Source organism: Clupea harengus, chromosome 6 (assembly GCF_900700415.2).
Source record: "Clupea harengus chromosome 6, Ch_v2.0.2, whole genome shotgun sequence".
Taxonomy (NCBI): Eukaryota; Metazoa; Chordata; class Actinopteri; order Clupeiformes; family Clupeidae; genus Clupea; species Clupea harengus.
Window position 1 is genome coordinate 26369953 of NC_045157.1, and position 26197 is coordinate 26396149.

The 26197-nt window shown below is 45.4% G+C and overlaps 1 protein-coding gene across 6 annotated transcripts in view; it reads left to right on the forward strand.

The window, feature by feature from the left end:
- LOC105888990 (protein unc-13 homolog C) overlaps nucleotides 1-26197 on the forward strand; it is a 101017-nt gene that overhangs the window by 62471 nt on the left and 12349 nt on the right. For 3 of the 6 annotated variants that reach the window (XM_031569595.2, XM_031569594.2, XM_031569596.2), the window contains 12 exons: nucleotides 6244-6273; nucleotides 7535-7661; nucleotides 10496-10592; nucleotides 11558-11701; nucleotides 12296-12373; nucleotides 13846-13923; nucleotides 14249-14275; nucleotides 17851-17939; nucleotides 18362-18502; nucleotides 19138-19261; nucleotides 20260-20319; nucleotides 24145-24225. In XM_031569595.2, the coding sequence (XP_031425455.1) occupies nucleotides 6244-6273; nucleotides 7535-7661; nucleotides 10496-10592; nucleotides 11558-11701; nucleotides 12296-12373; nucleotides 13846-13923; nucleotides 14249-14275; nucleotides 17851-17939; nucleotides 18362-18502; nucleotides 19138-19261; nucleotides 20260-20319; nucleotides 24145-24225 (1076 nt within the window). The remainder of the gene's footprint in view (nucleotides 1-6243; nucleotides 6274-7534; nucleotides 7662-10495; nucleotides 10593-11557; nucleotides 11702-12295; nucleotides 12374-13845; nucleotides 13924-14248; nucleotides 14276-17850; nucleotides 17940-18361; nucleotides 18503-19137; nucleotides 19262-20259; nucleotides 20320-24144; nucleotides 24226-26197) is intronic. The other 3 variants (XM_031569597.2, XM_031569598.2, XM_031569599.2) reach the window with 3 other exon arrangements.

The window sequence follows — 26197 nt, forward strand, 5'->3', positions numbered from 1 at the left end:
CTCGTAGCGCGTCTGTCATAGATGTTTTCAGTGAGATGAGGATTTACACAAACAGGTAACCTGGTACGCTTGCAACATAGCATCACCAAACTTTGTCTCTAACTTTTGTAACATCAGAAGTTGTATCTTCTGGTTGACATGGACTAGGGGTGAATCTCCTGCAGTATCCTAGCCTGTAATCACAGGCCTGTCCTTCCGTGGAAGTGTGCACACTCTACAGTGAGCAAGGTGCACCACCTGAAGGGCTTTTCCACTCCAGTGTGTGTCTGCATGTTGACAGTGTGGAGAGCCAAGAGAACGTTTAGCCTCTCCTGCTTTAGGTTCCAGTCGCATGAACTCATTAACAGACTGGCAGAGTGGGGGGTGGGGGGGGGGGGGGGGGGGGGGGGGCTTTTCTATATTTTGGATGTTTTTAAATGTAGCCCCTTTTATGTAACACCACAAGATGCTTTCCCCTGAGCCTCTGGGAGCCAGGGTGTTTGACATGTTTGTGTTTGGACTGCGAACACTGTCAGCACGGGGCTGAGGTGCCCCCAGAGTGTCATTGGCTCGTGTCGGCGCTCACTCTGCCCGCTGGTCAGCTGCACTGGGGGTGGGGGGTGGGGGGTGGGCAGGGGAGATGGGGAGTGGGGGGGTTGGCGCAACGTGGGTGGGCCTCCGGGGGGGTAGGCACAGCACAGCACAGCACAGCAATCCTCTGAGCTCACGCCTCACTCGATACTGGCAGAGCCAGGAGGAAGGGCAGCGATGGAAGGAACTGGCTGTTCGTGTGAGTCAGTAGGGGGGCAGGGATGGTGGGGGGGGGGGGCAGCAGTGGCAGCAACACAGGGAAAACTCCCCGTGGTGAAATGGATCTGGAAGAGCAGGGGGAAGACCTGAGTGTGAGCACCTGCATAACAATGTGACTCATGTCAGGGCCCTGGCACCCCTGGCACCCCCTGGCACCCCCTGCCCATCTCGCCCTCACCAAGCCTGCTGAGTCACCGGGATAGCGGTCTCCCGGGGCACATAGAAGTCCACGAGCGGCAGATTGGACTGCTGCACGGTGCACTGGGCGCTAAACATTAATCTTCATGCTCTGTAACATTTACACCATCCAGGAGGGAGCTTCACTCCAATCAAGGCTCTTCCTGACTTAAACCCTCGTGTCCTTCACATGGCAATATTGACCGGGTTTTTATACTCTCAGAGGAAATAGTGAAGTTACTAGAGTGAGGTCATGGAAAGCGCATTTCTATCCCATGAAAGGACTGTACAGTTCAGCATGGCACCTCTATGAATATACAATGGCCATGACATGCATACTAACCACGCACCGCCTGAGCTCTCCCTTCCCCCACCTGACTGGGCTCAGGGCACGTGTGTTCAGAGATGGCACAGCGTGTGCGGTGAGTGGGTGAGAGCTCCTCTCCCTTTAACAGCTTCTGACAGCTGTCACGCCCCCGTCTCCCATGAACCTGGGTATGGAAATTGTGCTCCAAATCCCATCAGCGAGCAGGAAATTACAATCAACAGTTGCCAGTTTGCATGTCGTCCACGGAGCTTCACCGAAGCTCCAGCCGACCCCTTGAGTGCCACCCTGGGCCCAGGTTAGGGGTTGAAGTGCGCCCTGACGAGGCATGGGGAGGAGGCTTTTATCTGCTCTGGGGCTCTTTATCTGCATGGTTTCTCCACCAGCTGCAGGGATGATGAGTGAAGCCCCACACGTATCCAGGAGGGCCTCTGAGCTTAAATAACTTGCAGAGTGCTTTTGAGTGTGCCGGATCAATGTGTAGCCTGAGGCAGGGAGCAGGTAACAGGAAGACTCGGAGGGCTGCACATATCAGATTGGGAGAGTAAGAGGTGCCGACACACAGATGTCCCTGAGCAAAGAGGATGATTTACACTCCAGTGAGCGGCCTGTCTCGCGGTCCTGCACCACAGCGCCTGGACAATGACTCTGAGTGTAACTCTAACTCCACAGTAACTTTAAAGTTTTGGAACGTCATGTCTAGTGACAAGACAGAACGGAAAGGTATGCGATTCAGCCTCTTGCTGTTAAGGTTGCTGTGAAAAGATTGTTTTCCCATTCTTTAGTTTTTGAGAATTCATTGTTCTCAGGTACGGGTACCTAATGAAACTTCTGATGAGATCTGGCATCAGGCTATAGAGCTGCACTCTCTTCTGTTGTGATCTGGCATCAGGCTATAGAGCTGACCTCTCCTTTGTCTCCAGGCAATGCCTTTTGGAAATAAGAGAAATAGTAATTCACAAAACTTCACTAAATCCTGGGGTCACTACCTCAAAGGATGGGCAATCAGTTTCATGTGGTGTCCAACTGAGAGACTATCTATTTCAGTGTTTTGGCTTGACCTGCCCCCCTCTATCCTGCTGTGTTGGCATTAGCACAGTAGTGTGCCTCTTATCCCACTCCAGCCCAGTGTCCTTCATCAATGAATTCATCATGTAGAGATCCAAATGTTGCAGGATGCATCTCTCAGCAAGAGCAAAATCAGAGTGCTTTTCCTGATTGTGTTGACTCATTCAGAGAATTGTGTGCAGAGATGATTGAGACCCTGAGTCATTAACTGTGTTTGAGGGGGAGCCCTCCGCTCGCTCAGTGTTAGCTCCGCTGAGCCAGTCAGTTATCGGACAGGGCACCAATTAGCATAAACTGCTGTTAAGCAAATCCCAACCCTTAGGGGCAAATGGGAAATGCACACCTAATTTGAGTGAAAGAGAGAGAGTGTGAGAGAGAGAGAGAGAGAGAGAGAGAGAGAGAGAGAGAGAGAGAGAGAGAGAGAGAGAGAGAGAGAGAGAGAGAGAGAGAGAGAGAGAGAGAGAGAGAGAGAGAGAGAGAGAGAGAGAGAGAGAGAGAGAGAGAGAGAGAGAGAGAGAGAGAGAGAGAGAGAGAGAGAGAGAATCAGTGCGCCTGTTGAGGAGAGTTATGACTTCCTGTTAAGGATTACTGCCACCTCCCTTTTGGCAATTCTATTTCATTTCATCGTTATTTCAACAGTTTTTACTGTACCTTTTTGGAATCTAGCAGTCACTTTGGTTCATCTCATTTTGTGCGCTGCAGAACTATATAATGTAATACAGATAAAGAATGTGTGCTCCAGACTCAATTTATTAAATCATCTCAGATATAAATGGAGATTCAGTCAGGCAGTCATAACTTAGAAGACACTGGGGCCAGGTGAGTCTCAGTCATGTGACCATATTATTTGATATTAGATTGGATTGTGATCACTGGGACCATCTTATTTCAATCAAAGCATACATCTCTATCAAAGAATCATTAGTTAAATTCTGCTTTTAGTTTGGATCTCGTAAGCCGAGTTAATGGATAATACACTTCAGTGGCTATGAAATACTGAACCTTTTGTTTCCTCAAAAAACCAAATTGCCTTTTAAAGGTGTGCAGGATGAAAAATGTATCTATATTACTGTCAGACGGTCTATATTAGGTACTGTAATTATGTTGATGTACATTAGAAAGTCTCCACCCTATCTTAGGGAGCATCCTCGGCCCATTGCCCTCCCTTTCAGCCTGCTTTAACTGCTTTTGACAGGCAGCTCTCGTCACGAAAGCATGAAATTTGTCATCATCACTCGGCTGATGGTGTCCTGGGGAAAAATGGGGGCTCTCCAGGAAGCTGTCTGTCGTAGGTGTGACTGCCTGAGACGGACGGACGGCACGCCTCACTGACATCCACTTCCGACGGGAGCCGATGCACCCAATTGGACGTGGGTGGCAGTCCAGTTATTAGTAACGCATAACAAATGAATCTGTGCAGACGTCTCCTCCCAGCCTTTTTGCAGTGGAAAAGCCTAATCTGTCTGCACAGTTTGTTTGTAGGTGTCTCTGTTCAAACATCCCCCTTCAGTTGATGAGGACAGTGGAAGATTAATTTGGCCTCCCTGGTTTGTTTACTCCTGTCAAGTGGAAGAAATGTTTTAAAAAGTGGCGTGGAAATGATTGCATGCCAAATGTAAACCTTTGCTACTGCATGACTTGGCCTCCCTACAGCAGATTTACCCCCGCCCCCACACACACACACACACACACACACACACCTCAAGCAGATTATTACAGTTAGACCACGCAGGTTTAACATTTGGCCCCAGTTAAAGCTTACTAAGCATCAACAGTCATTTTGCCATATTGAGAAGAACCTCCAACCCCCTGTCAGCCTTCGAGATCATTTTCATTTGCCTGAATTTTCCCAGCCAGCTTTCTGTTAAAATGTCAGATGCACTTAACTTTTTGAATATCTGTACACACATCAAAGGAAAGGCTCTGTCTGAAGCCTCAAATGACTTCAGCATCTGTGGATTGCACTCAATGAAACCCTGTTTAGAGACTCCTTCATTTGAGGTATAAGCATTTGCCTTTGAAGATCAAGGAGGAAAACCTGCTGCTCTGCCTCGCCCCAGTCAGTGTCATTATATTTAACTGTGTACATGTGCTGCCATGGGAACGGTCAATCCATCAGCTGGCAGTGTTAACAATCTACCTAGACTGTATAGGTTTCTGTCAGTACACAGATTTTTAGGAGATTGAAGAGCCTTTCGTGTATGGCAACTACACTATTCTCCATGGTCTGTTAAGCCATGGATACACTCCAGTGGAGGCATCTGCAGAAGACCCAAGAGAGTTGACCTTCAGAATCTTCCAGACTACCTGCTCACATCCATGTCAGTCAAGAGGCCCCTATACGGCTCCATAGGGAGGCACGTCTTTGTATATAGTCTCGCTGTTTCTGGCTTAGAGAGGAATTTACAGTTGCATCAGTTGAGAGCAGCCTGGAGCACAGAGAAGTTGGTGGACATGTCGGAGGGCTTCGGGTTGTGGGCATTGCTCTGCATGGGCAACTGGGGCTCAGGGCTGCCCCGCTTCTACTCTGCCCATCATCACGAGCGCAGCCCACGCCTCTGCCACACTGAACCACCAAGATGCCCGCAGTGCCTACTCAGTCGAGTTATCAAAGTGGCACCGTCACACCGGATCACATTTCCCTGCCTTGAGTTTCCCTCCTAGTTCAAACAGGACTGAGGACGCTCGCTGCACAATGGGGAGCCAAATACTCTGTATCTAGAGCTACGGCACATCCGTTAGAACAACAAAGACTCAAGGCAGAGGAATGTTTGCCAAAGTGACAAAAGATTTGTAATGCCTCCATTTCCCCCATGAACAGTATCTGTGGGATTTCGGAAAAGACAACTGTCAGCTTCATGGCATTTATGTGGAGGCAGGCGTCCAGGTGGTTATCTGGTTCGCTATTGTACCAGAGAGCATGTATGTATAGGTGAGAACATGGATTATAGACCCTTTGATGTTTTAAGGGGGGAAATCCTTATGCTCTTCTCCATCCTCAAAAGCATGTGTTTACTGAAAACCTTGCCTTCCACCATCAAATGTTCTCTGCAACATTGTGTTTGAACTGGCGGAAACTGGCCTTTGTCCAGGAATCTGTTGGTTTTCAAAAAGCCAGTGATTATCTCAAAGTGATTTGACATACTACTGGTCTGTACTTTGCAATTCAGAATATGGCTTTTATGTTTACATCCGCAACAAACATTCAAATCTCTTTGTACCAATGTGTTGACTTGTGCGTATTTGTGTTCCAGTGGATGGCTGAAATATGCATTGAGTCATTTGAATAATTAATGTGTGTAAAAGGAACCTTTATGAATGTACACTGTGAATGCCTCTGTCAAAAGCCATTTTGTAAAAATGTCTCTTTTATGCCCAGTATGATTAACTGGATGCATTCTAACCCCCACTGAGGCTGTAAATGACTGTGGTAGGGCGATTCAAACAAACTCTAGAGAAGCATTGCCATCATTTTCTGGATCTGCTCTGTGTGCAGGACCCCACACAAAGTCAATGCACTGGACTCCGCTATCTCTGGTTCAAAACTACGCCCTCTGCACAGGGTGTCCAGATTCATGGGTGGAGCAGATTGAGTAGGGGACAGGGCGGATGAGTTTCAGATGTATCAGAGGATCAGAGGAGACAAGCATTTAAGGTTGATGTTTGAGCGTCCCTCAAACTGGCACACAGATAACAATCAATGGGCAAGGCAAGTTAGGTTCAGTGGGCAGGTGCTGACAGTGCTACCTGCCTGGCTGTGCTGCTCATACCCATTCAGATTGGCAGATGAGCCACTATGCTGCACACTGCAGCACACCCAGTCTGTAATCTGCATTGGCTTTCTTTCTTTTTCTCTGTTCTGTTCCTTTCTCTCTTAATTCCAGCTAGTTTGCCCAATATCCAAGACCATAGCAGTGAGTGGTTTAGTGCATTTTTCTCTTCTTGACTTGTCAGCTTGCATCGGCTTGTCTTGCCGTTTTTCTTTTTTTCTCCCCCATCAATACAGAGAAGCTGCAATGTCTACTGTCCAGTCCACAGGAAAATCCATGTGGAGCAACCTTCAGCCAATCTAACTTTCATTAAGTCCTGAGTCAGGTTCTATTTGGAATATGTCTCACTACCAAGGTCATGCCAGCGTCACCATAAACCTTGCTGATTTTAAGCACAGGGCTCCCTGACATGAGTTTGAGATTGCCTGCCTCTCCCAATATTGTGAACATGAAGCTATTGGTTCGGCTTGAAATCTCTCTTCCCTACATGTTGTTCCTGTTTGTTCCTGGGGACTTGATATTAGGCGTGTAGGGGCAGCACACAGTCTCATCTGCTGTCAAATCCACTGAGCTAGATTGGAAGCACAAGTTGGTCTAGGTTTAGCTGCCTCTTCTATCTTACTGAATACTGAATGAGAGATGTCAGTATATACAACATAAGTCAGTAGACCCAGCTGGCAGCAAGGCCAGATAAAGAGCGGCAGAACTGCAGTTTAAAGGGAGTGTTTGGTGGTTTGCACAATATGTTTGGGGACAGCGGATGGACTGTAAAACTGCTCATTTTAATTAGGAGGCTTTGAACACAGCAGCCGGTCTGCATCCAAAAACAAATGGGATGCGCTGGGAAAACTACATCAAAACATGCTTTTCTTTTTTCCCCCTCCCTTTCTTGTGGTTTTATTTGAAATGGCTGCACAGTTTCCTGCATTGCAGAGTCCACTGTTAAAGGGAGCGTTTCTTTTTGACTTTGCATGTACCAAAATGGTACCAGTACATCAAAGGGTTGTTGAGGATTTATCAGTGCTCTAAAATTAAATGATGTATTGCCTTGGCTGCGTTTCCTGAAATAGTCAGTTGACAGAATGTATTGGCATGTGTATCATTTGGGGCTAAGAGCAGGGGCAGGTTTGGGTCAGTGTGTGTTGTGTGCATGATGACACTGAAAGAGAAGAATTCTCATTTACATTTTTTGATGAACAAAGTTGTATGTTCATCTGTTTTAAAATAATGTATACAATTACTACACAAACACACACACACACACATATATATATATATATATATATATATATATCAAATTAATGTTATATATGTATGTTGCTTACGCAGAGTGATGTGTGTTGGTCGCTGTCAAATGTGTTGATGTTGTATTTATATTCTCTTTATGTCACCTTTTCTGTTGCAGAGCACGACAAACATCGTCTATGCAAAAGCACGGAGTACATGAATTTGCATTTCAAAGTCAAATGGTTCCATAATGAGTATGTCCGCGATCTCCCGGCGCTGAAGGGGATCCCACCGGAATATTCTCTGTAGGTATTCATGCTCAGACCGCTGCTATCCTGTCTGTCTTTTGTTACTTTACATTCCAGGCACTTCTTTGCTTAAGTCCTTTCAACCCAATTATATATTTATTTCTTACTCATTTGGGCATCCTTTTTTTCCTTACCATTCTTCTTTTACCAACTCTCTCTTTCCCCTCCCGTATACGGTCACAGCACTTGTATCCTGTGATCTTAGTGAAAACATGACCTACAGCATGCACAGTGCGCACAAGGGTAATCCCCTCTTGCATTACAAGTCGTATATTTGTAATACATGTGTGGAATCACATTGCCCTTCCATACGGCCCCCGTTGTTGGTGAAATAGCATCCAATCCATTTGGCTGAATTATGAGGGCGTGTGGGAGAGGGTGACAGCCAGGACAGGGTTGCGAGCGATGTGCCTCTCCTGTCAGTCAAGCAGCACGTTGAGAGGAATTGATTTTCTCAGAGGGACTGCAGCACATCTTCCACTCCTCTCCTGCGATATATGATTGCTCTGTCGTTAGCTTAGCTGCGTTTTAGAGTTGAACACAGTTTTCACCCCATTACTGTGTCATAAGCACCTTTGGTTTAACCTATAGCTCAGGTTTAGGTGATTTCAGGTGCTGTGTCTTCACGAAATCTCACAACTGCCACTAGACACTGCTTTTTGAGTGTTTTAACCTGCAATGATGCTTTAAAGAGAGATTACAACTATTTTATTCCTAGAATCAGACTGATATTAGGCTACATCCATTACACAGATGACAGGCTTGTAGGCAATGTGTTTCTTTACCGATGTAGGCATATTCCGTCATTTAGGACCACTTTGTAAAGTGATAGGCCTAACTGTAGGCTGTTTTCTTTTCTCACAAAAAGACACGCAGAATGCAAACAGTGCCTTCTTTTTTTCACCATGCGTAGGTCTGTAACGAAACTGTAGAAAATGACTTTCTAACTGAAAGTAAAAGTTTGGACCCAAAAAGGTTGAAAGATCCCCAATTTTCCCTTTAAGTTGCATTCAACAGTATACAGTCTGGATATCATAGTTCGGGTTTCCAGACAGTTTAGGAGCATATCAGCTAAACACAGGTTTTGTTTTGTTTGTTTGTTTCACACAGAGCTTCCGCTTTAGCTGGTACAGTTCTAAAGCGCAGCTAAGCTAGCCAAATGCTAACTGACAGAACAATTGTTCCATTATTATGCATCTCTCTGGCAGATGTCTGCATGCTGTCTGTCTAGGAGTCTGGCTGTATCAGCTGCAACACGCTAGAGAGCACCATCATAATTATGTGATGGTATCATGTGGCAGGGTGGTATACTATCCGTTATATCTACTATTTTTTATATCTATTTTTTTTGCAGCATTCTAGGTGTGAGTGTGTGTCTGTGTGTGTGTCTGTGTGTGTGTCTGTGTCTCTCTCGCTACCACCGAACACTGTGCATCTCTGAAGTGCTGCTCCCATAAATTGCTAGGTGTCTTCCCTGCACCCTCTGCAGTGCTCCCTGCTATGCAGCCTTTCACAGGGCTCCTCTCAACAGTTCAACAGGCTGCTATGCACTGTTGGACTTTGGCTTTTTTTGTTCTCAGCCCCCCCACTCGATTCCTCTTCACATAATGCTCCTCTTCAGTACTGGAGCATTACAAGAATGCCCCCTCAACCATGACACTCTCCACAGCACCCCTCTCACATATCCAGCACACTATATAATGTATTTTATTCATTAAGTAGCGATATTTGACTTGTCCATGTGTAGTGATTTTGAGTATTTCTCCAGCACACAACACACTGCTATGGGCAGTTGTAGCTGAGCACCGCTCTGCAGCGGGAGAGTAAACCCATGGCTGGGAGCATCTGTCACTAGCGTGTCCCTTAAGGTGTCAGGGAGTGAGGTTTTCTCACTGCACAGCACTCTTACCTGGTTACCGTTACACAGGTATATCCTGAATCACTATGGTTAGATCTTATCTCACGTACCTGTGTCTGTAAGATTGTCCTTATTGCTTCATGCATGCACGTTGCCTTGTTCCCCTGCCCTTTTGTTCTTTCCAACGTGATGACTGTCGCCAAATCAACATGCTTTACTGCCTGGATATTAATTCAGTCTGCATTGATTTGCATTAATGCCTTTTAAATGTTGTAAATCTCTCCTTGGATTCATAGCATATCATGACAAGCAAGCCCTCCACCGTGCAGGATGTTGCCAACCAATATTAAAAATGCCTTGCTTGATATTGAGCTAAATCTGACCAAGAATAGGACTCCTTCCCACACAGATTTATGGTACAGCACAGAGCGCTAGAAGTTGTTTAGTGACAAAGTTTTTAAGTGTTGTCACTATTACACCTGCTCTACGTTTTGTCAGCTTCCCCACATCACTGCTCTTGCTATCAGTTTCAGTCAGAGATCGTATCGAAACCACATGGACTGTATGTCGTTACCGCGGCAGCACAAGGTATCCCCCTACAGCTGCTGCCATGTATGTTGGTACATACCCCATGATGACCTCAGTGGGAATGTTTATTGGCACTCTTGAAGTTCCATGTCCACAGCTATGGAAACTAATTGAGGAGATTTTTTTTTTTTCATCTTCTAATGAGGTCCGGGCTGCACAGCCTCTCAGACTCCACAAAAACAGCTTACACAAGAAGATTCCCAAACGAGCTGCTGCAGCAGGCCTGGCTGATGTCCTCGCCGCCGGCTGTTCCATCTCTCCTGTTAATTGCTGTAATAGGGGTCGGAGCCCACAGCCCTCCCGGGGAATGGTGTCTGTGAAGGGATTTCACGAACGGATTGTGAGCGGTCACTGTCACCTGACAACATGTTGCTTTCTCTGGCAGGTGGTTTGAGCCCTTTGTCATTCAGTGGCTTGATGAGAACGAGGATGTGGCCATGGACTTCGTTAATGGTGCACTCGAGAGGGATAAGAAAGATGGCGTAAGTACTTGCATACATTTCAAGACCAGTCAGACAGCTCAGACGTGTACTTGTAATACAGCTCAGCAGGGTGACATTGGCTCATACTCTATATACCTGAAACATTATCTCTGATGGCTCATACTCCATATACCTGAAACATTAACTCTGATGGCTCATACTCTATATACCTAAAACATTAACTCTGATTTTGTTCTTTTCCTGATGTAAACTCTGGTCAGATTATGAGCAGTCTAAGCAGTCTGATATAGTGTTTTAGGAACACTATTAATCCATTTTATAATACAGCTCCACAGAATGTTGCAAAAAGTTCAATTGATTTGAATAGGCCACCCCAACATTCGGAGGTCTGATATGTCTTTATAATGACCGCTGCAAAAAAGAAATGGCCGCTGCCATTGGCAATGGGTTTTGTGCTTCCATCTTTCATATCATTCTGCAAGTAGTCCGCTGTGCGTCGGGGTCCTGTTTGTCCCGTCAGGATTTATTTTCCTACACTGACTGGTGGACTATACATTATCCGTCATAAATATCACCCAACCAAAATAATATATACCCCAGCTTATTGTACTCAGAACATCATAGCTGGCTGACTTTGTGTGCATACATTGCTGGTTGGAACAGTAAGGCTGATGTGGATTGAATGCAATTAACGCATAAATCCAAACACATTTTCCATTTGAATAATTTTGTCTAATTTATAAAGTAGGTTTATTAGGAGGTGCTTTGCACAGGAGTGATGAGCAACAATCCTATTTATAATTGAGAAAACTTGCAGTCACATTGAGGATAACAATGCACAAACATAACCAAGCGAGCCAGGCCTTTTGCCCTCTCTGCTGTTTGAAATGAGAGTTCCCTTTGTACATAATGTAATTAGCACAGAAGGCCGTCATAAACTAGACATCAGTAACACACGTTCCTTTCAGCACAAGTCATCTGTTCCCCTGTCATCACACCTCTAGTTCCAGGTGACGTCGGAGCACGCTCTGTTCTCCTGCTCGGTGGTGGACGTGTTCACGCAGCTCAATCAGAGCTTTGAGATCATCAAGAAGCTGGAGTGCCCCAACCCACATGCTCTGGCCCACTTCATGCGCCGCTTTGCAAAGGTGAGTGTGGGGGAGACGCACGCATTCCCAGCCGCAGACAAACATTCACAGACGGGCATTATATTTTTTTTCAGGGTGGCGCAAAGGAGAATGTTAATTATCTTTCAAATGAATGTTAAATTCCTACGTGTCTGACCACATCATTAACCATTTTTACATAAGAATTAATACAAGCTGTGGGTGTTGTGGGGGAGCAATGTAAAGTGTAGCATACTGACAATAATTTGCAGAATGTTGAATTTTCAATGTAAAATGTAAATCTTAAGTATGAATATAAAGTAGATTATGAATTAGTTTTTTAGTTATACCGTTTTAAGATGTGATAATATATGTTTCATTTCATAATGAAAGCTGTGAAAAATGATCCCTCTGTTTAGATGTGGCACAAGTCATCAATTGTAAAAAAATACACTTACTTTTCTTGTCTTTTTCGTGTTGTGTTGTCAGTAGTCACATGTCAGTATTAACAGAATGTAATATGTGGTTGCCTTTTGTATTCTTATATAAATATTTGAAAGGCAATGCCAAATCCTATGTCTCAAGCTTTCAATCAGAGCTCCCAGTTGATTTCTTCTGTCTGTTTCTCCTTTGCAGACCATCAACAAAGTTCTTGTGCAATATGCTGCAATCCTATCCAAGGATTTTCCTTTGTATTCCAGCAAAGAGAAAGTGGTAAGCATCATGTGTGATCTTCTACTCCCTTTCATGTCGTGGTCCTCTGTGTTTTTGGTACATCACAGACATTAGTATCATTGACTGTGGTGGGGCATCCTACTCCCTAGTTTCCATGGTGACCGCAAAAGGGGCTTAGGCAGGCACTGAGGTCTATGTTGAACTGTGACCGGCCCATAGCTGCAGCTCAGCTGTCTGGCCAGCAGGCCTGTGTTCACACATGCCCAGTATGTGTCTCCGCAGTAGAGGAAGCGTGTCTTATGTGGTGCTCTGCTCGAACAATACTGCTTTAATGCGCTGCTCATTCATTTCTCTTTCCATTCTTTGTTATCTGTGACAGAGGATGCGGGACAAAGACTAGACTAGACTGTTTCTACAGCACATGACATGCAGTCTGCTTTCTTTGAACTGAGAAACCGTAGTGCTTTAGCTGTCAGTCAGATGCGGATGACCGATGTTTCTTTTAAAACTGTGACAGGTCCACAGAGAAAGCTGCTGTTGGACATAATTAAAGGCATATCTCTGGCTCTGTTTTCCTCTCTCTTTTCTTGCTGTCGTTTGTTTTCTGTACTGCCTGTTCTCAGATCAGTGTGATGTGCCCCAGTGCTGTTCTCCTTCCCTAATTGATCATTTTCCTCAGCTCCGGAAAGCCTCATGTGATCACCACCTTTCAAGCTATACTTAGCCAATAAATCATCTCAGTAATTAAACAGGGCTCTCCATTCCCTTATGAAAACGTGCTATATGTCCTAGTTAGGTTACTCTCTTCGGATCATCTGTCACCTCAGTAGCCACACCATTGCCATTCATTTGTGAACATGGAAGCTATTTCAAATTCACCGTCGCACAGATTTTCTGCCTCTTAATAAGCATCTTAAGTTCTGTGTGGTGATTAATCAGCGGGTCGACATGTGACCTTGGCAAGTCTGGCATAGATCACGGTGGTAATTGTTTAAAGTACTCAGACAGATGAATGCAGTCATATATCTGTCAGTTGTGCCTCTTGAGAAGGCATGCTGTGTTGTCCAGGGTCACACGTGCTCAAGTCCACAAACATCACCAGTTTGTCTAAACGGAGGCTCTGTCATGCCACTTTAGATGCTTTAGTAGTGTTTGTGAGTGCTTTATGAAAAACGGATTTCACAGAGAATCCAACTTTATTCATGGAGCAAAACAGACGTGAGAACATGAGAGAAATATTCGAGGTAGACATGAAAGGCTAATGTGGGGAGTTAGTAATAGTATATGAGGAGAGTTCTTCAGCATGGAAATGGATTTCTGAATTCAAATGTATTAGCTCTGACCTATCACGAGCACCGCAGTGGGTATCAGTATGATATAATAGCCTGAATGAACAGCCTGATATGGATGAGAAATCAATTCACCTATATGCCTAGCTTGCTGGTGTAATGTAGACAGGCATATTCATGACTCCAGAAATCCTCTCATCTTATTACTTGTTTGTTTGGCAGCCCTGCATCCTGCTCAACAATGTCCAGCAGCTTCGAGTCCAGCTTGAGAAGATGTTTGAGTCTATGGGAGGGAAGCAGGTATGTACTGGTCTGTTGGGGGCCTGAAGGCAGCCCCTGTAGTACTGGCCTAATGGATGACGCTGTCCTCTCTAACCCTGTGTGTTCACCTCTAACACCCGTGACAGTGCCGGGGCAACCCTCTCCTGTGACGTGAAGCTGCATGTCTGGTGTTTCTGGTCTGTCTGTCTGTTTGTCTTTCTGTCTGTCTGTCTGTCTGTCTGTCTGTCTGTCTGTCTGTCTGTCTCTGTCCGTCTCTTTCCTTCTAACCAATGTGAAATGAGTCTCCTGTCTCCTGTTGTCTCTGTTTTCTGTCTCCCATTCTTCTCTGTGCTGTGTGCTGCAGGAGGAAGGGGTGGTGGCCTTCTGCAAGGTGTGTGTGAACAGGCCTTCCTGCACCGCTATCGCCACTGAAAGCACGCCACCTCCCCATCCCTCCTGCCCTCTTGTGCCCCTCATACAACACCCCCCCTCCCACCTCCCCATCCATCCTGCCCTCTTGTGCCACTCATACAACAACACCCCCCCCCCTCCTCACACCTGCTTCCCCATACCTCTGTTCTCACCCCCGTCAGGAGCATGTGTCACAACTGCTAAAATAACCAGGCATGTGCCAAAACGCTGCAAAAACAACCAGAAGCTCCAAAGCACAAGGGCTGAAAAGCCTGTCTGAAAGCCAAAGCCATTTTCAACATGTCTGTGATTGGGTGGAACTGAAACACCCAATCACACTTTTATTTATAGCTCGTCTTTTTTTTTTTGCTCTCCCTCTCCCTCGATCCACCCCACCCCCGCCCCACCCACCCCCCATGTTCCACCACTACAGAGCTGATGGCTAATTTAGCAGCGGGTATTGCCAGCTTGGAGATGCTGTGGCGCTCAATCTCAATGTTTTGATCATCATTCCTCATTTCCCTCAGCACAGTCACAGAATGCATCCTAACACGTTTGCAGCCAGGGTTTGATGAGCTTATCTGGCACTTAGTGCACTTTCCAAGCTCTGCTTACTGCTCACACTGAGAGCTTCATTGCTGTCACACATCTCGCCACTGCCTCACTGCAGCCCAAATGTTTGTCATCGTGATAATTTACACCTCACCTCACTGCAGACTTTACACAAAACAAAGAGAGCTATTTTGTAATTGCATATATTATGCATGTGGAATATCATTAATTTAGTGAGAAATCTTTGGGCACAGTTTGGAGCTTATGGGGTTTATTAATGAAAGCTAGCCCTGGTTACATCAAAGCATCCTGCTTAAACATAGTCTTTCTGTGGAGCCAAACTCTCCAGTAAAACACTTAACAGCCATAGCAGGGTTAGCGTTCCCAAAGCAATTAGCAAAGTAAAAGAAAAAACGCAATTACGGAGGAGTGTTATCACAAAATTATAAATAACAGATCGCTAACAGTCCAGGAAATTAATTGCAGAACTTAAACTTTCGCTCTGATAGTTGAAGTCGAGCATTGGCCATCTCTTCATCCACTGTCCTTATGATCCCATTCAGTCTTTGGGGAGGAAGTGTTTTATAATTGGGTCCAACACTTTGAGTAAAAAGCACACCTTTGCCTTCAGGTAGTTAGTTATGTCCTGACCTCTGTCTCTTAAAGTTTAAGAGGCTGTTATCTTGCTAACTTCCTGATGAACAATTTTTTATATCTTAGTGACATGAAGATTAGGGATCTTTTTAGTGTCTCTCCAACCTGCTATACATTCAGTCTTTGACATTATAAGGATGTCGGAGTAAGTGATTTCTCTTAGTTAATTGCTCAGTACAGTTCCCCACTGGAAATCCATTACACTGCCTTCTGAACAACCTTCTTCTGCTTCATGATGAATGTAGACTTGAAGACTGAATATAACTGACATTGTTCATTCTTAAATTAAATATTGTTGTAGATCCTGTTTTCTGTCATATGTTATATATAATATGGCAACACTTCACTTCTTCACTTCTGGTGTGTGTGATTTGTGAACATATCTTTTCATTTATATCAATTACATGAAAATCATCTACTGTCAAGTCAACCCAATTCCATTTTATCTGGATACAGTGTTACACACCCACAAAGATTATTTTGAATAAGGACAGATAGCACATCAGTCAATTAGTATGAGGGAGGCCGAACAAACCAGATTAGAAATATGCCATATGGGCAGAAGGAAGGAAGGAAGGAAGAATATAGCCTAGAATGCAAACTCATTTACGCTTAGTTATGAAGGAGGGCATGATACTGTATTGTATGCTTTTACTTAAGCCTAGAGTGTGAATGGTTGTTGCCTAGGTAACATGGCCCTACAACATTGGAATGTATGGATGTTAGTGGCATGGCCATTTTTTATTTGAACATAGTTCAATAGTGCTGATCCGTCACGGCTGCATGCTCAGCAGCAGCAGCAGCAGCAGCAGCACTTCACAGGCACAACTCCTTTAGCATCTTCCTGGTCTGAATCCCACACATCTCTCTCAGCGCACCCATCACAACCTCAGTGCAGCCACATCAAGCAGAAGCGCCAGCAGAGGTCTCATAGGATGAGAGCCGGCCCTGATGTGAGGTCACACTGCTGAACACGCCAGCTGACCTCAGTATGAGTCTTCCTCAGTATGAATTATATATCATACAGATGAAAATTTAATCAGGCTTTTGCTACTCGTGAGTGACCATTGCCCTATTTATCAATGGAACCGTCTGAAGACCAGCAGTTAAAAAAGCTCAATTACACAGGTGTTCAATTTGTCTCATTTTGAAATAATATATTACACAACATTCGCTACAAGTCCTGCTTACCTTCACAAATTCATATATATATATATGTGTGTGTGTGTGTGTGTGTGTGTGTGTGTGTATATATTCATGGAGGTGTAAACTATTTTACAGCATATCTCCTTTTCACAAACTATGTGGGCGGGTGGAATTTGTCTCTGCGCCTTTAGTTACACTGAATGCTATTCCTCTGGATTTAAGATTTGATCCCTATTGAACCTCCTGACAGAATCACCTTGAGAGAGGCTTACTAAAAATGCAAGCAGACACCACAACTCATTGGACCACGGATGATGTTACCCTCACATCACACTCACTCTCATTAAAGAATGGTGCATTGCTGTACGTTGCTTGTTCCAATACACAGCACTGCGGTGATTGGACACTTTTGCAAGCCCTTAATCAACACTTCATACCCACAGCAACATTTCAAATCTGCAGCTAAGCTGGCTTGAGGATTGCATGTATGAAAGCACATCCAGTCCCCCCGATGAACCCCACACACCCCAGAGGTGATGGAGCTATTTGGGGGGGGGGGGGGGGATGAGAAGGACTGTGATTCAGAGGAATTAGATCACATAAAAGTCCATCTTCCCTTTAGCCTAAGGGTCATCTTCAGTCTTTGACTTGATTAGATTGTGTAGTTTGGTCATTGTAATGACCATGATTTGTTCAATCGATTTGTTTTCTCTTTTAGCCAGTTTATGTGACAGGTTGACAGTGGGTAATGCGTAGCTGTTGAGAGCTGTTCGGCGACTCAGGGTACTCTTAGCTGAGCTCAGACCTGAGATTTCACTGCAAGCTCTTAATGTGTCAGATGTCTCTAGGCTGCATTATCCAACATGTGGTACAGACATACTGTAGCTGGGAAACTTTCAGGCTGGCAAAACTATATGATTGAAACAATTTTCACTAGTCTTCCCTAACTTAGATCACAAAAAACAATCAGAGCCAAGACAGCTGCTTGAGTTTATTTTTCATCTCTCCTCTCCAGCACCTCCCCTGTCTTGGCTCCCTCTCACTCAGATTAAGATGAACATATTGTTGCCTCCTGTGTGTGTGTGTGTGTGTGTGTGTGTGTGTGTGTGTGTGTGTGTGTCTGTCTGTGTCTGTGTGTCTCTGTGTCTCTGTGTGTGTGTGTGTCTATAAGGCAATCTCTCATTCTCTCTGTCTCTGTCACAGCTGGATCCTGAGGCCAGTGAACTGCTGAAGGAGCTCCAGAACAAGCTGAACACCGTGTTGGACCAGCTGAGCGCCGTCTTCGGGTCCAGGTAAACTCACATTAGCTATTGTTCTTTAGCCTGGATGGGATCCATCCACACCAACCACAGTGATTAGGTCCCCGTCACACACCCAGTAGACTTGCTGAAACATAAATTAAAGAGACATAAAGTACTTCTGAAGGCTCAATATGGAAAAAAGAATCTCGGTAAACAATGAGCTTTAACTTGAAATATGTGTCCATAAAAATCAAGTAGACACTCTTACCTTGAGTATATATTATGTAGTTGGTAGAGAGCTTTTTGTCGAGATGTTAATCCAGAAGGATGACATGAAACCAGCTGTATCAGCGTACATGTGCACACACACACACACACACACACACACACACACACACACACACACACACACACACACACACACACACACACACACTTTTATAAATGGTGTGCTGCTTGTGTCTGACCTACAGTTTCAAGCCTGTCATAGAGGACTGTGTGAAGCAGATGAATCAGGAGCTGGTTCAGATTAAAGGCAACGTGGGCAACAAGAGTAATGCTGCTATGGATGCTGAGACTGTTCTGAGGCCTCTGATGGATCTGCTGGACAAGAAGTATGCTTTACCCCTCCACACGCATGTGCACACACACACACACACACACACACACACATAGATTCTCATCACACACAACTAAAATGAAGTCAGTGGTGCATGAAGACCAAGAAAGTAAAAAAAGCCTGGACAAAATACTCAAATGAAGAAACATTTGAGATTAACATACATATTCTGTTTTTCATTTGGTCTGGTAAACGCTAAATGTTACGCATGATTACATCACTGTTGAATTAATTGTAAAACAAACAAACAAACAAACAAACAAACGCCACTGTCACCACTTTCCTTCCGGTCCTTTATGAGTGTATCATTGAGGCCATCATAGATTTATCCCCAGGGCTAGTAATCATATGCAAATGCTAAATCCTCTTTTGTGTACAGTATGTCACCCATCCCCTCCACCACTGCCTCTTAAGCCATGATGTTGCTGCAGAGGAGATTAAAGAGGTGCATCTGTACCAGAGATATCAGAGGTTACTGAACCCAACGCTGGTTATGAATAATATCTGCTGGTTGGCTCTGTGCCGTGGCGCCGTCAATGACAGTCATTCAGCCTCCTGGGTGGGACGATACACTGGGAAATGCTGTTGTTTTATTATTTTGTATTTATTTGTATTTATTTTTTTTTACAGCTTGATGCTGTTTGCCAAGATCTGCGAGAAGACCGTGCTGAAGCGGGTGCTGAAGGAGCTTTGGAAAATCGTCCTGAACACCATTGAGAGGCAGATCGTCTTGCCTCCGCTAACCGACCAGAGTGTGAGCCACCCCACCCTGTGCCTCTGAGATTCACACTCTGCCACCCCACCCTGTGCCTCTGAGATTCACACTCTGCCACCCCACCCTGTGCCTCTGAGATTCACACTCTGCCACCCCACCCTGTGCCTCTGAGATTCACACGCTGCCACCCCACCCTGTGCCTCTGAGATTCACACGCTGCCACCCCACCCTGTGCCTCTGAGATTCACACGCTGCCACCCCACCCTGTGCCTCTGAGATTCACACTCTGCCACCCCACCCTGTGCCTCTGAGATTCACACGCTGCCAGTGCCACCCTGTGCCTCTGAGATCCACACGCTGCCACCCCACCCTGTGCCTCTGAGATTCACACGCTGCCAGTGCCACCCTGTGCCTCTGAGATTCACACTCTGCCACCCCACCCTGTGCCTCTGAGATTCACACGCTGCCACCCCACCCTGTGCCTCTGAGATTCACACCAGTGCCACCATTCACACTCACCATCAAGTGTCGCCTGCTACTCCCTCGTTCTGATTCATTGCAGCAATTTATGCAAACATTTCCACACGAGTCTTGCTTTCAAGCCAGCATCAGAAGCCCAACAAGTAAACATTGTTTAGGGTTCATTCCTCACACCTCAGGCAAAAGTCTTTCTTCACCTGTGGGGTAGACATGGCACTGACAGCCCTGGCACGGGTGCCCTGCTGGCTCCAGGCTTAGCATCTCGAGTAAGGTCTGTGCTTTTATCAGCTGCTTCCAGATGGAGCTGCCTGGCTTTGTTCAGTGCATTAAACACTGACAGCGCTCTGCGCACCTGCATTAGGAATAACCCAGCGTAGCTTATGCACATTGAATTCCAATGGGCTGCAAAAAATTCACCAACACAAAAAGAAATCGGATATTTTCTCTTTCCTGGCTAATGCTCCACAGGGCATTTTTTTGGCCTTTTGTTTTTTTGTTTGTCTCATTAAGAATCCGTGTTCACAGTTGCGTATGTGTTTTTGTCTTTCTCCAAACAGCAAGGAGCTCAGATGATATTTAGTGCTGCAAAGGATTTGGGGCAATTAACAAAACTGAAGGTAAGGAAGATGACATCTTTTGTGTACAGAACTGCCTAGCTATTGAGAAACTGGAATCTTTAGAAGCAATTTGACATTCTCCAAGTACCTGTAGGATTGAAATGCATCCAGAGTGGGTTTAAAGTGCAAGCGTGAAGGTATTGAATTTTTGTTTTTTATCTTTGTATCTCCGTTACATCCCTGTTGACTGAATCAAATTTGCAACGTTAAGCACATACATTACAATTCACTAGTACAGCCCTGTCTGTAGGGAGCCATTGTATAGCCTTATCTGGAAGCAGTGCATTAGATATGCATTAGAATTGCACTTCCCAGCATCAGAGATGAAAATAAATTCAAATGTAATGGTTGGTTTGATCACAGCAGCAGGGGCATCCCAGAGCCAACAGGTGAAACACTGAAGGGGAAGCAGAGTGATTGTTTCTGTCCCCACTGAATGTGTTTAGAGTGGGGAAGGGAGATGAGATGAGCCCTGGTGGAGATGAATATGACCCCACACTAACTGCTCTTTGCTCAGGCCAGTCAGAGAGAGGGAGAGAGGGAGAGAGGGAGAGAGGGAGAGAGGGAGAGAGGGAGGGAGAGAGGGAGGGAGGGAGGGAGGGAGGGAGGGAGAGAGCGAGAGAGAGAGAGAGAGAGAGCGAGAGCGAGAGCGAGAGCGAGAAGGCAATGAACAGAGAATTTGTAGACTGAAAAATTACACCAAGGCTTTTGGCCATTCTGATCATCTCCTGTGCCAGGTTGATTGGAGGCGAGGGAGCTCTTCGCCTGTCCCCCACACAGTGCTCTGTGTCAGTCCGAATCACTTACCCTTACCCCACCGTCTCCATGCTCCTGCTGGGCAATCAAAGAGCTGCGGCCTCACACCGAGAGGAGCTCAGTGCAGGCACTGTTATGGGTGTGTTCACGTGTTCACTCCGCTGGTTGTAGAGAGCTCTGCGCATGTGTCTGTGTGTGTGTGAGAAAGAGAGAGAGAGAGAGAGAGAGAGACAGACAGACAGACAGACAGAGACAGTGAGATATAAAGAGACAGTGAGATATAAAGAGCGAGCGAGTGCATACTGTGTTCAGAGGACGCACACAGTTTCAGCTCTCGGGTGGACTGGGAGCATGCTGTCCCTTTTTCTCTCTGTTAAAAGCCTCTTTCTTGCCTGTCCAATGCACTATAACCCTCTCAGCCACCATTACCTTCCTTTCATTACTGGCCTGCCTCTCCATTGTGGATCTCATAGGCATCTCAGCGGCAATAATTGCACAGACACTGCCGTTTATCAATTCCACATTATCCTGCCCAGCACAGGAGTCGAGTCGAGTCATTCCTCTACACTCCTGAGCACAAGATCATTCCATTGGTTTTAAGTTTCCCTCTGTATTTCAGATAGGAGACAATCAGAAGAAGAATCAATTTCATGCAGAGTAGTCCACATAAACACTTTCACTCAGCAGTGGGTGAGACGGGGAGGAGAAGGAGACGGGGAAAGAAGGAAGAAAAGGAAGAACAGGTAGCAAGAGGAGGGGGTGACTGGTGGAAACCAAAAAGTGAGGCAGGTGTGTGCGTATGGCAGAAATGTACTATGTCAGTGCGCCAAGTCATTATGATTGGTAATGATGGGTGTTCAGTATGGAAGTCAGTTAAACATACTTGCAGTATGTACTGTGCTTATACAATATGCATAGAGAAGCAACATGATGCAGTATGGAAATACTGACATCTTGAAGTGGGAAGATGGGTGAAGGATGGTTGTAGATCTTCATGTTTGTGGTGAAGCTTCTTGCAACAGCATCAGTCAGGGGGAGGAGACCTGAGTGAGTGAGAGTGGTGCAGTGGGATGCCCTGAATGGAGGCTGGTAGCTAACGTGATGTTTCCCAGTCTGGGCTTGTGCAGGAGTCTGGTAGCTAACGTGATGTTTCCCAGCCTGGGCTTGTGGAGAGTAATGGTCCCAGTACAGGGGAATAACCAAGAACAAGGGGACCAGAGAGAGAAGAAGAAGAACCTGGGGTGATTAGTGGGAAATAGGGGACCTCTTAAGACTAGGCAACAAATCTAAGGGGTAGTGTATACTTTGCAGGTATTTTGATGAGGTGAGCCAGCATAGGCTGGATAGGTCAGCCAGCATCCTAGAAAGGGTGACAGCAAAGACAGTCATTTCTATTAACCATGCCTTCTACTACTTAAAGAAACGAACTCGATATTTATCTATTATTTAAAGAAATCTTTCTGTAGCACAACTGACATCACCATGTGATAAGGTTAAAAAAAGATGAGTTTTCCACTGGGTTGAAACACTAATCTTGGAATGTGCCTGAATTGCTTCTCCAAAAGAGGGAACTTTCTTAAGCTCCTTTGGTCCGTGAGGCGTGAGAGGCTTGTGTGTGTACATGCATTCAGAAGCCCTGGTCTCCAGACTTGTTAGTGAACTCAGTGGCTGTGCTGTGACTTTAATAGAGAGTAATGGCCACCGCTGGACCCTCCCAATCTCAGCCCCGGCAGTGCCCATTCTGGGGGAGTTAACACCTAATCAATACACTTCGACAAAGCATTAAAACTGTTGTATGGGAACTGATCTTTAAAAAGTGACCTTTAATGTGAAGAAATCGATGGACAGCTTCTTCCGAGTCAACCCTCACCTCACAAGCAGGCGGACAGACTGACAGACACGCACACGCACACGCACACGCACACACACACACACACACACACACACACACACACACACACACACACACACACACACACACACACAACAAACCAATCTGGAGATGCATGGTGCGGAAACCAAATCTCATCTTTGTCCACACTTCCGGCTATTGATTGAAACCCGGCTCCTGACTCTGCCAAAGGAACCAACACATCTTGTATACCCAATCCATTGATCAAAGGATTAGATTCAACTTCAGTTTCATCATATGGTATGGTGCAGTTCCTGTTCGAGCTCAGTGAGTTCAGCCCCACAACCTAATTGCTCTGTATATGTTCCCCCTTGAAGAAAAAGGGTATGCTGTGTTTTTCAGTGGATAACCTGGAGTCCAGATGAAGATTAGGCAAAGTGTGTTCCATGACTTTGAGGGATTACAGCCGAGGCTGGAGATCAGGCTTTCCCTACAACAGCTGGATAACCTCTTTCCATTACGGACACATGTTTATGGCATTACATAATGCTTTAGAGTGAACAAGAGCAAGGCTTTTAATGTGATTTCAGCTGAAGTAAAGCACTGCTTTATCCAACATGCAGTAAAGATGCTGTAATTTGTGACCTATAGCAGAAAGAATGTACGATGTGTTATGCTGTCTGCTTTCAAGGAATACCTCCCTTCCTCCCCTTTTGGAGGGTTCTGTGGTCAGGTATGATGTTGATTGAAAGGGCTATAGCAGTTGATTGACAGCAGTTATTAAGCTCTTCATTTCCCAGGAAGTAGTGTGGCTTCATCACGTGAAGCACAGCTGTATTTCCTGAGATCATTCTAACAGCCTGGCGGAGACAGTATACTCCGCTCAAGTGAATACTCCCGAAGGAGACAGTATACTTCACTCAAGTGAATACTCCTGGAGGAGACAGTATACTCCACTCACGTGAATGCTGTGTAACATATGGCCATTACATTTATGGTCATTTATAATCAAGTGCCCATAAATCGTTAATTATGCATTTACATGTTTTACTCATTTAATGATTAGTGTCATACAATGATGCATAACAGTTTTTTTTTTCTCTTCTGAAATGGCAAACTAAACCGTGTGTGCGTGTGTCTGTGTCTGTGTGTGTGTGTGTGTGTGTGTGTGTGTGTGTGTGTGTGTGTGTGTGTGTGTGTCTCTCTCTTCCTGTCAGGAACATGTGATCCGTGATGAGGCCCGTAGCCTGACACCACGCCAGTGTGCAGCCATGGATTTAGTGCTTCCCACTATCAAGGTATCACTCTTACTTCCTCTCTCTCTCTCTCTCTCTCTCTCTCTCTTTCTCTCTCTCTCTCCCTCTGTCTCCTCCCCATCTGTCCCTCTCAAGTCTCTTGTCTCCCTCTTCTCCATGTTCAGGGTGGGAGCACACACTTCACCTGCAACTCCTAACCAGACAGATACTCACACGCATGCATGAATCCTGGGTTTCTTTTGTTCGTTTGTTTCCTTGTTGCCGTGTTTGTAGTTAGGAACATTCTTTGTCTTCTGTCATTCACATCTCATTCCCACCTGCTGCCCTGCCAACGCTCCTCTCCCCCAATAATCGATTGTGGGCCTGGGGGGAGGTGTGGGCCCAAAAGCAGTTGATTGTATGGCTCTTGATAGCACACCCGTGCTGTACTTTGAGGAGGCCCATAGTGTGGTGCTTATTTCCTTGAATCAGGTTAGAGGCCCACCCCCGCACATGCCATACTGCCCGGTTGCATTGTGTGTATTTTATTGGTTCTGGGGTTTGTAGGCCTGACCTTGAAATAAATATGTCAGGCAGGTGTCCCTGTGGTCGTAAGATCCTGCTGTTATTGCTATCCTCAGGCAGGTGTGTACATGTCATTATTGGGGAGATTATTTTGAAGGCTTCACGGAGGCAACTGCAAGAAGTTGGCCTAAGCTGTGTCCTGTGTGAGTGCAGCTCCACGAAACCTCTGAGACTTTAATTGATTCTCCCGTCTCCAAGGAGACTACCTTCCTCTTTAGATCAATCATGGTGGAGATTTTCACTTCATCAGTATTCCAGGCAGGAGACCCAATTAAGGAAGTTACGAAAAGCCTTGAGGAGAATTTTGCCAGTCAAAGTTAAAAAGGCTGCATGCGGTTTTCGTTAAACATTCAGTGCCTGCAGTTCTAAGATGTGAAGAGAACGGAGCTTAGCAACTCACAGCTGCATACCGTCAGATATACCGCTGGACCAAATGATGACACATAAGACAAATGACAAGACACAGTATAGAAACTCCACTTCAGCAAGAGCTGAAGGCCTGATGCTTTCAACTTGACTATTATTTCACCCTAGTTATTACCTCATGGCTGGTGTGGTTTTGATGTAGCCTATTTATGTATAGCATATGTTCTCTTTAATGAACCTCTTACCGCTGGCCTTTGAGCTCCTAACCTGTGGGGGAAGTGAGCTAAGGTAAAGAACAAGATACTTGCTCAGGGATAGCTCATATTTCTGTCATCAAATGTCATTTCTTTCAGTGCTTTATTCACTCATCCTAATTGCCTCAACTGTGAAATAGCCAAGCGATGCCAGCTCATAATAAAACAGAGTGACAGACATGTTTGCATTCCGTCTGCTTCTGTAAGGCCAAAGGAGCCTACTGCATTGTTGTGTTTGTGCGATAAAATCTTAAACACAGACAATTGGCAAGGATTTTCTGAATGATCACTGTTTGTATAACTCTTTTCTTAATTCCCTAAAACCACATTGCTGCGCTGCCTCAAGTTATTCCGACATGTTTACTCTGCCACGTTTTACTAAAGAGTATCAAGTCACACAACTACCCGACCAATCAATATAGCATGGTATAATCCAGAGACCGCCGCAAGGCAAGTAGAATCACTGATCATTGGCAGGGGGAAATGAAGGACCAGACAGAAAGCTAAGGTCTGAAAAAGCAATTATCTAAATTTTCTGTAATTGCGAGCCTTTGTTTGCCAGGTGTAATTGCTAGGTGGAGTGGTGGGGCTGAGTGACGGTCTTGAAATTGACGCCGAGCCCTGGCAGAATCCCAATAGGGCCAGCGGCGCTTGGCCTTTCCTCAGCAGCGCTGTAGCCTGAAGGGAGACGGGGGAGAAAACACAGGAAGTGACAGCACGTCACTGAGGCTTTTTAAAGCAGGACCGGGAGCAGGAGCCGCTGCTTGACATGAAACTCCAGCCCCCTCACTCTTAATCAGACAGGATAATCAGCGCACATGGTTGGCACC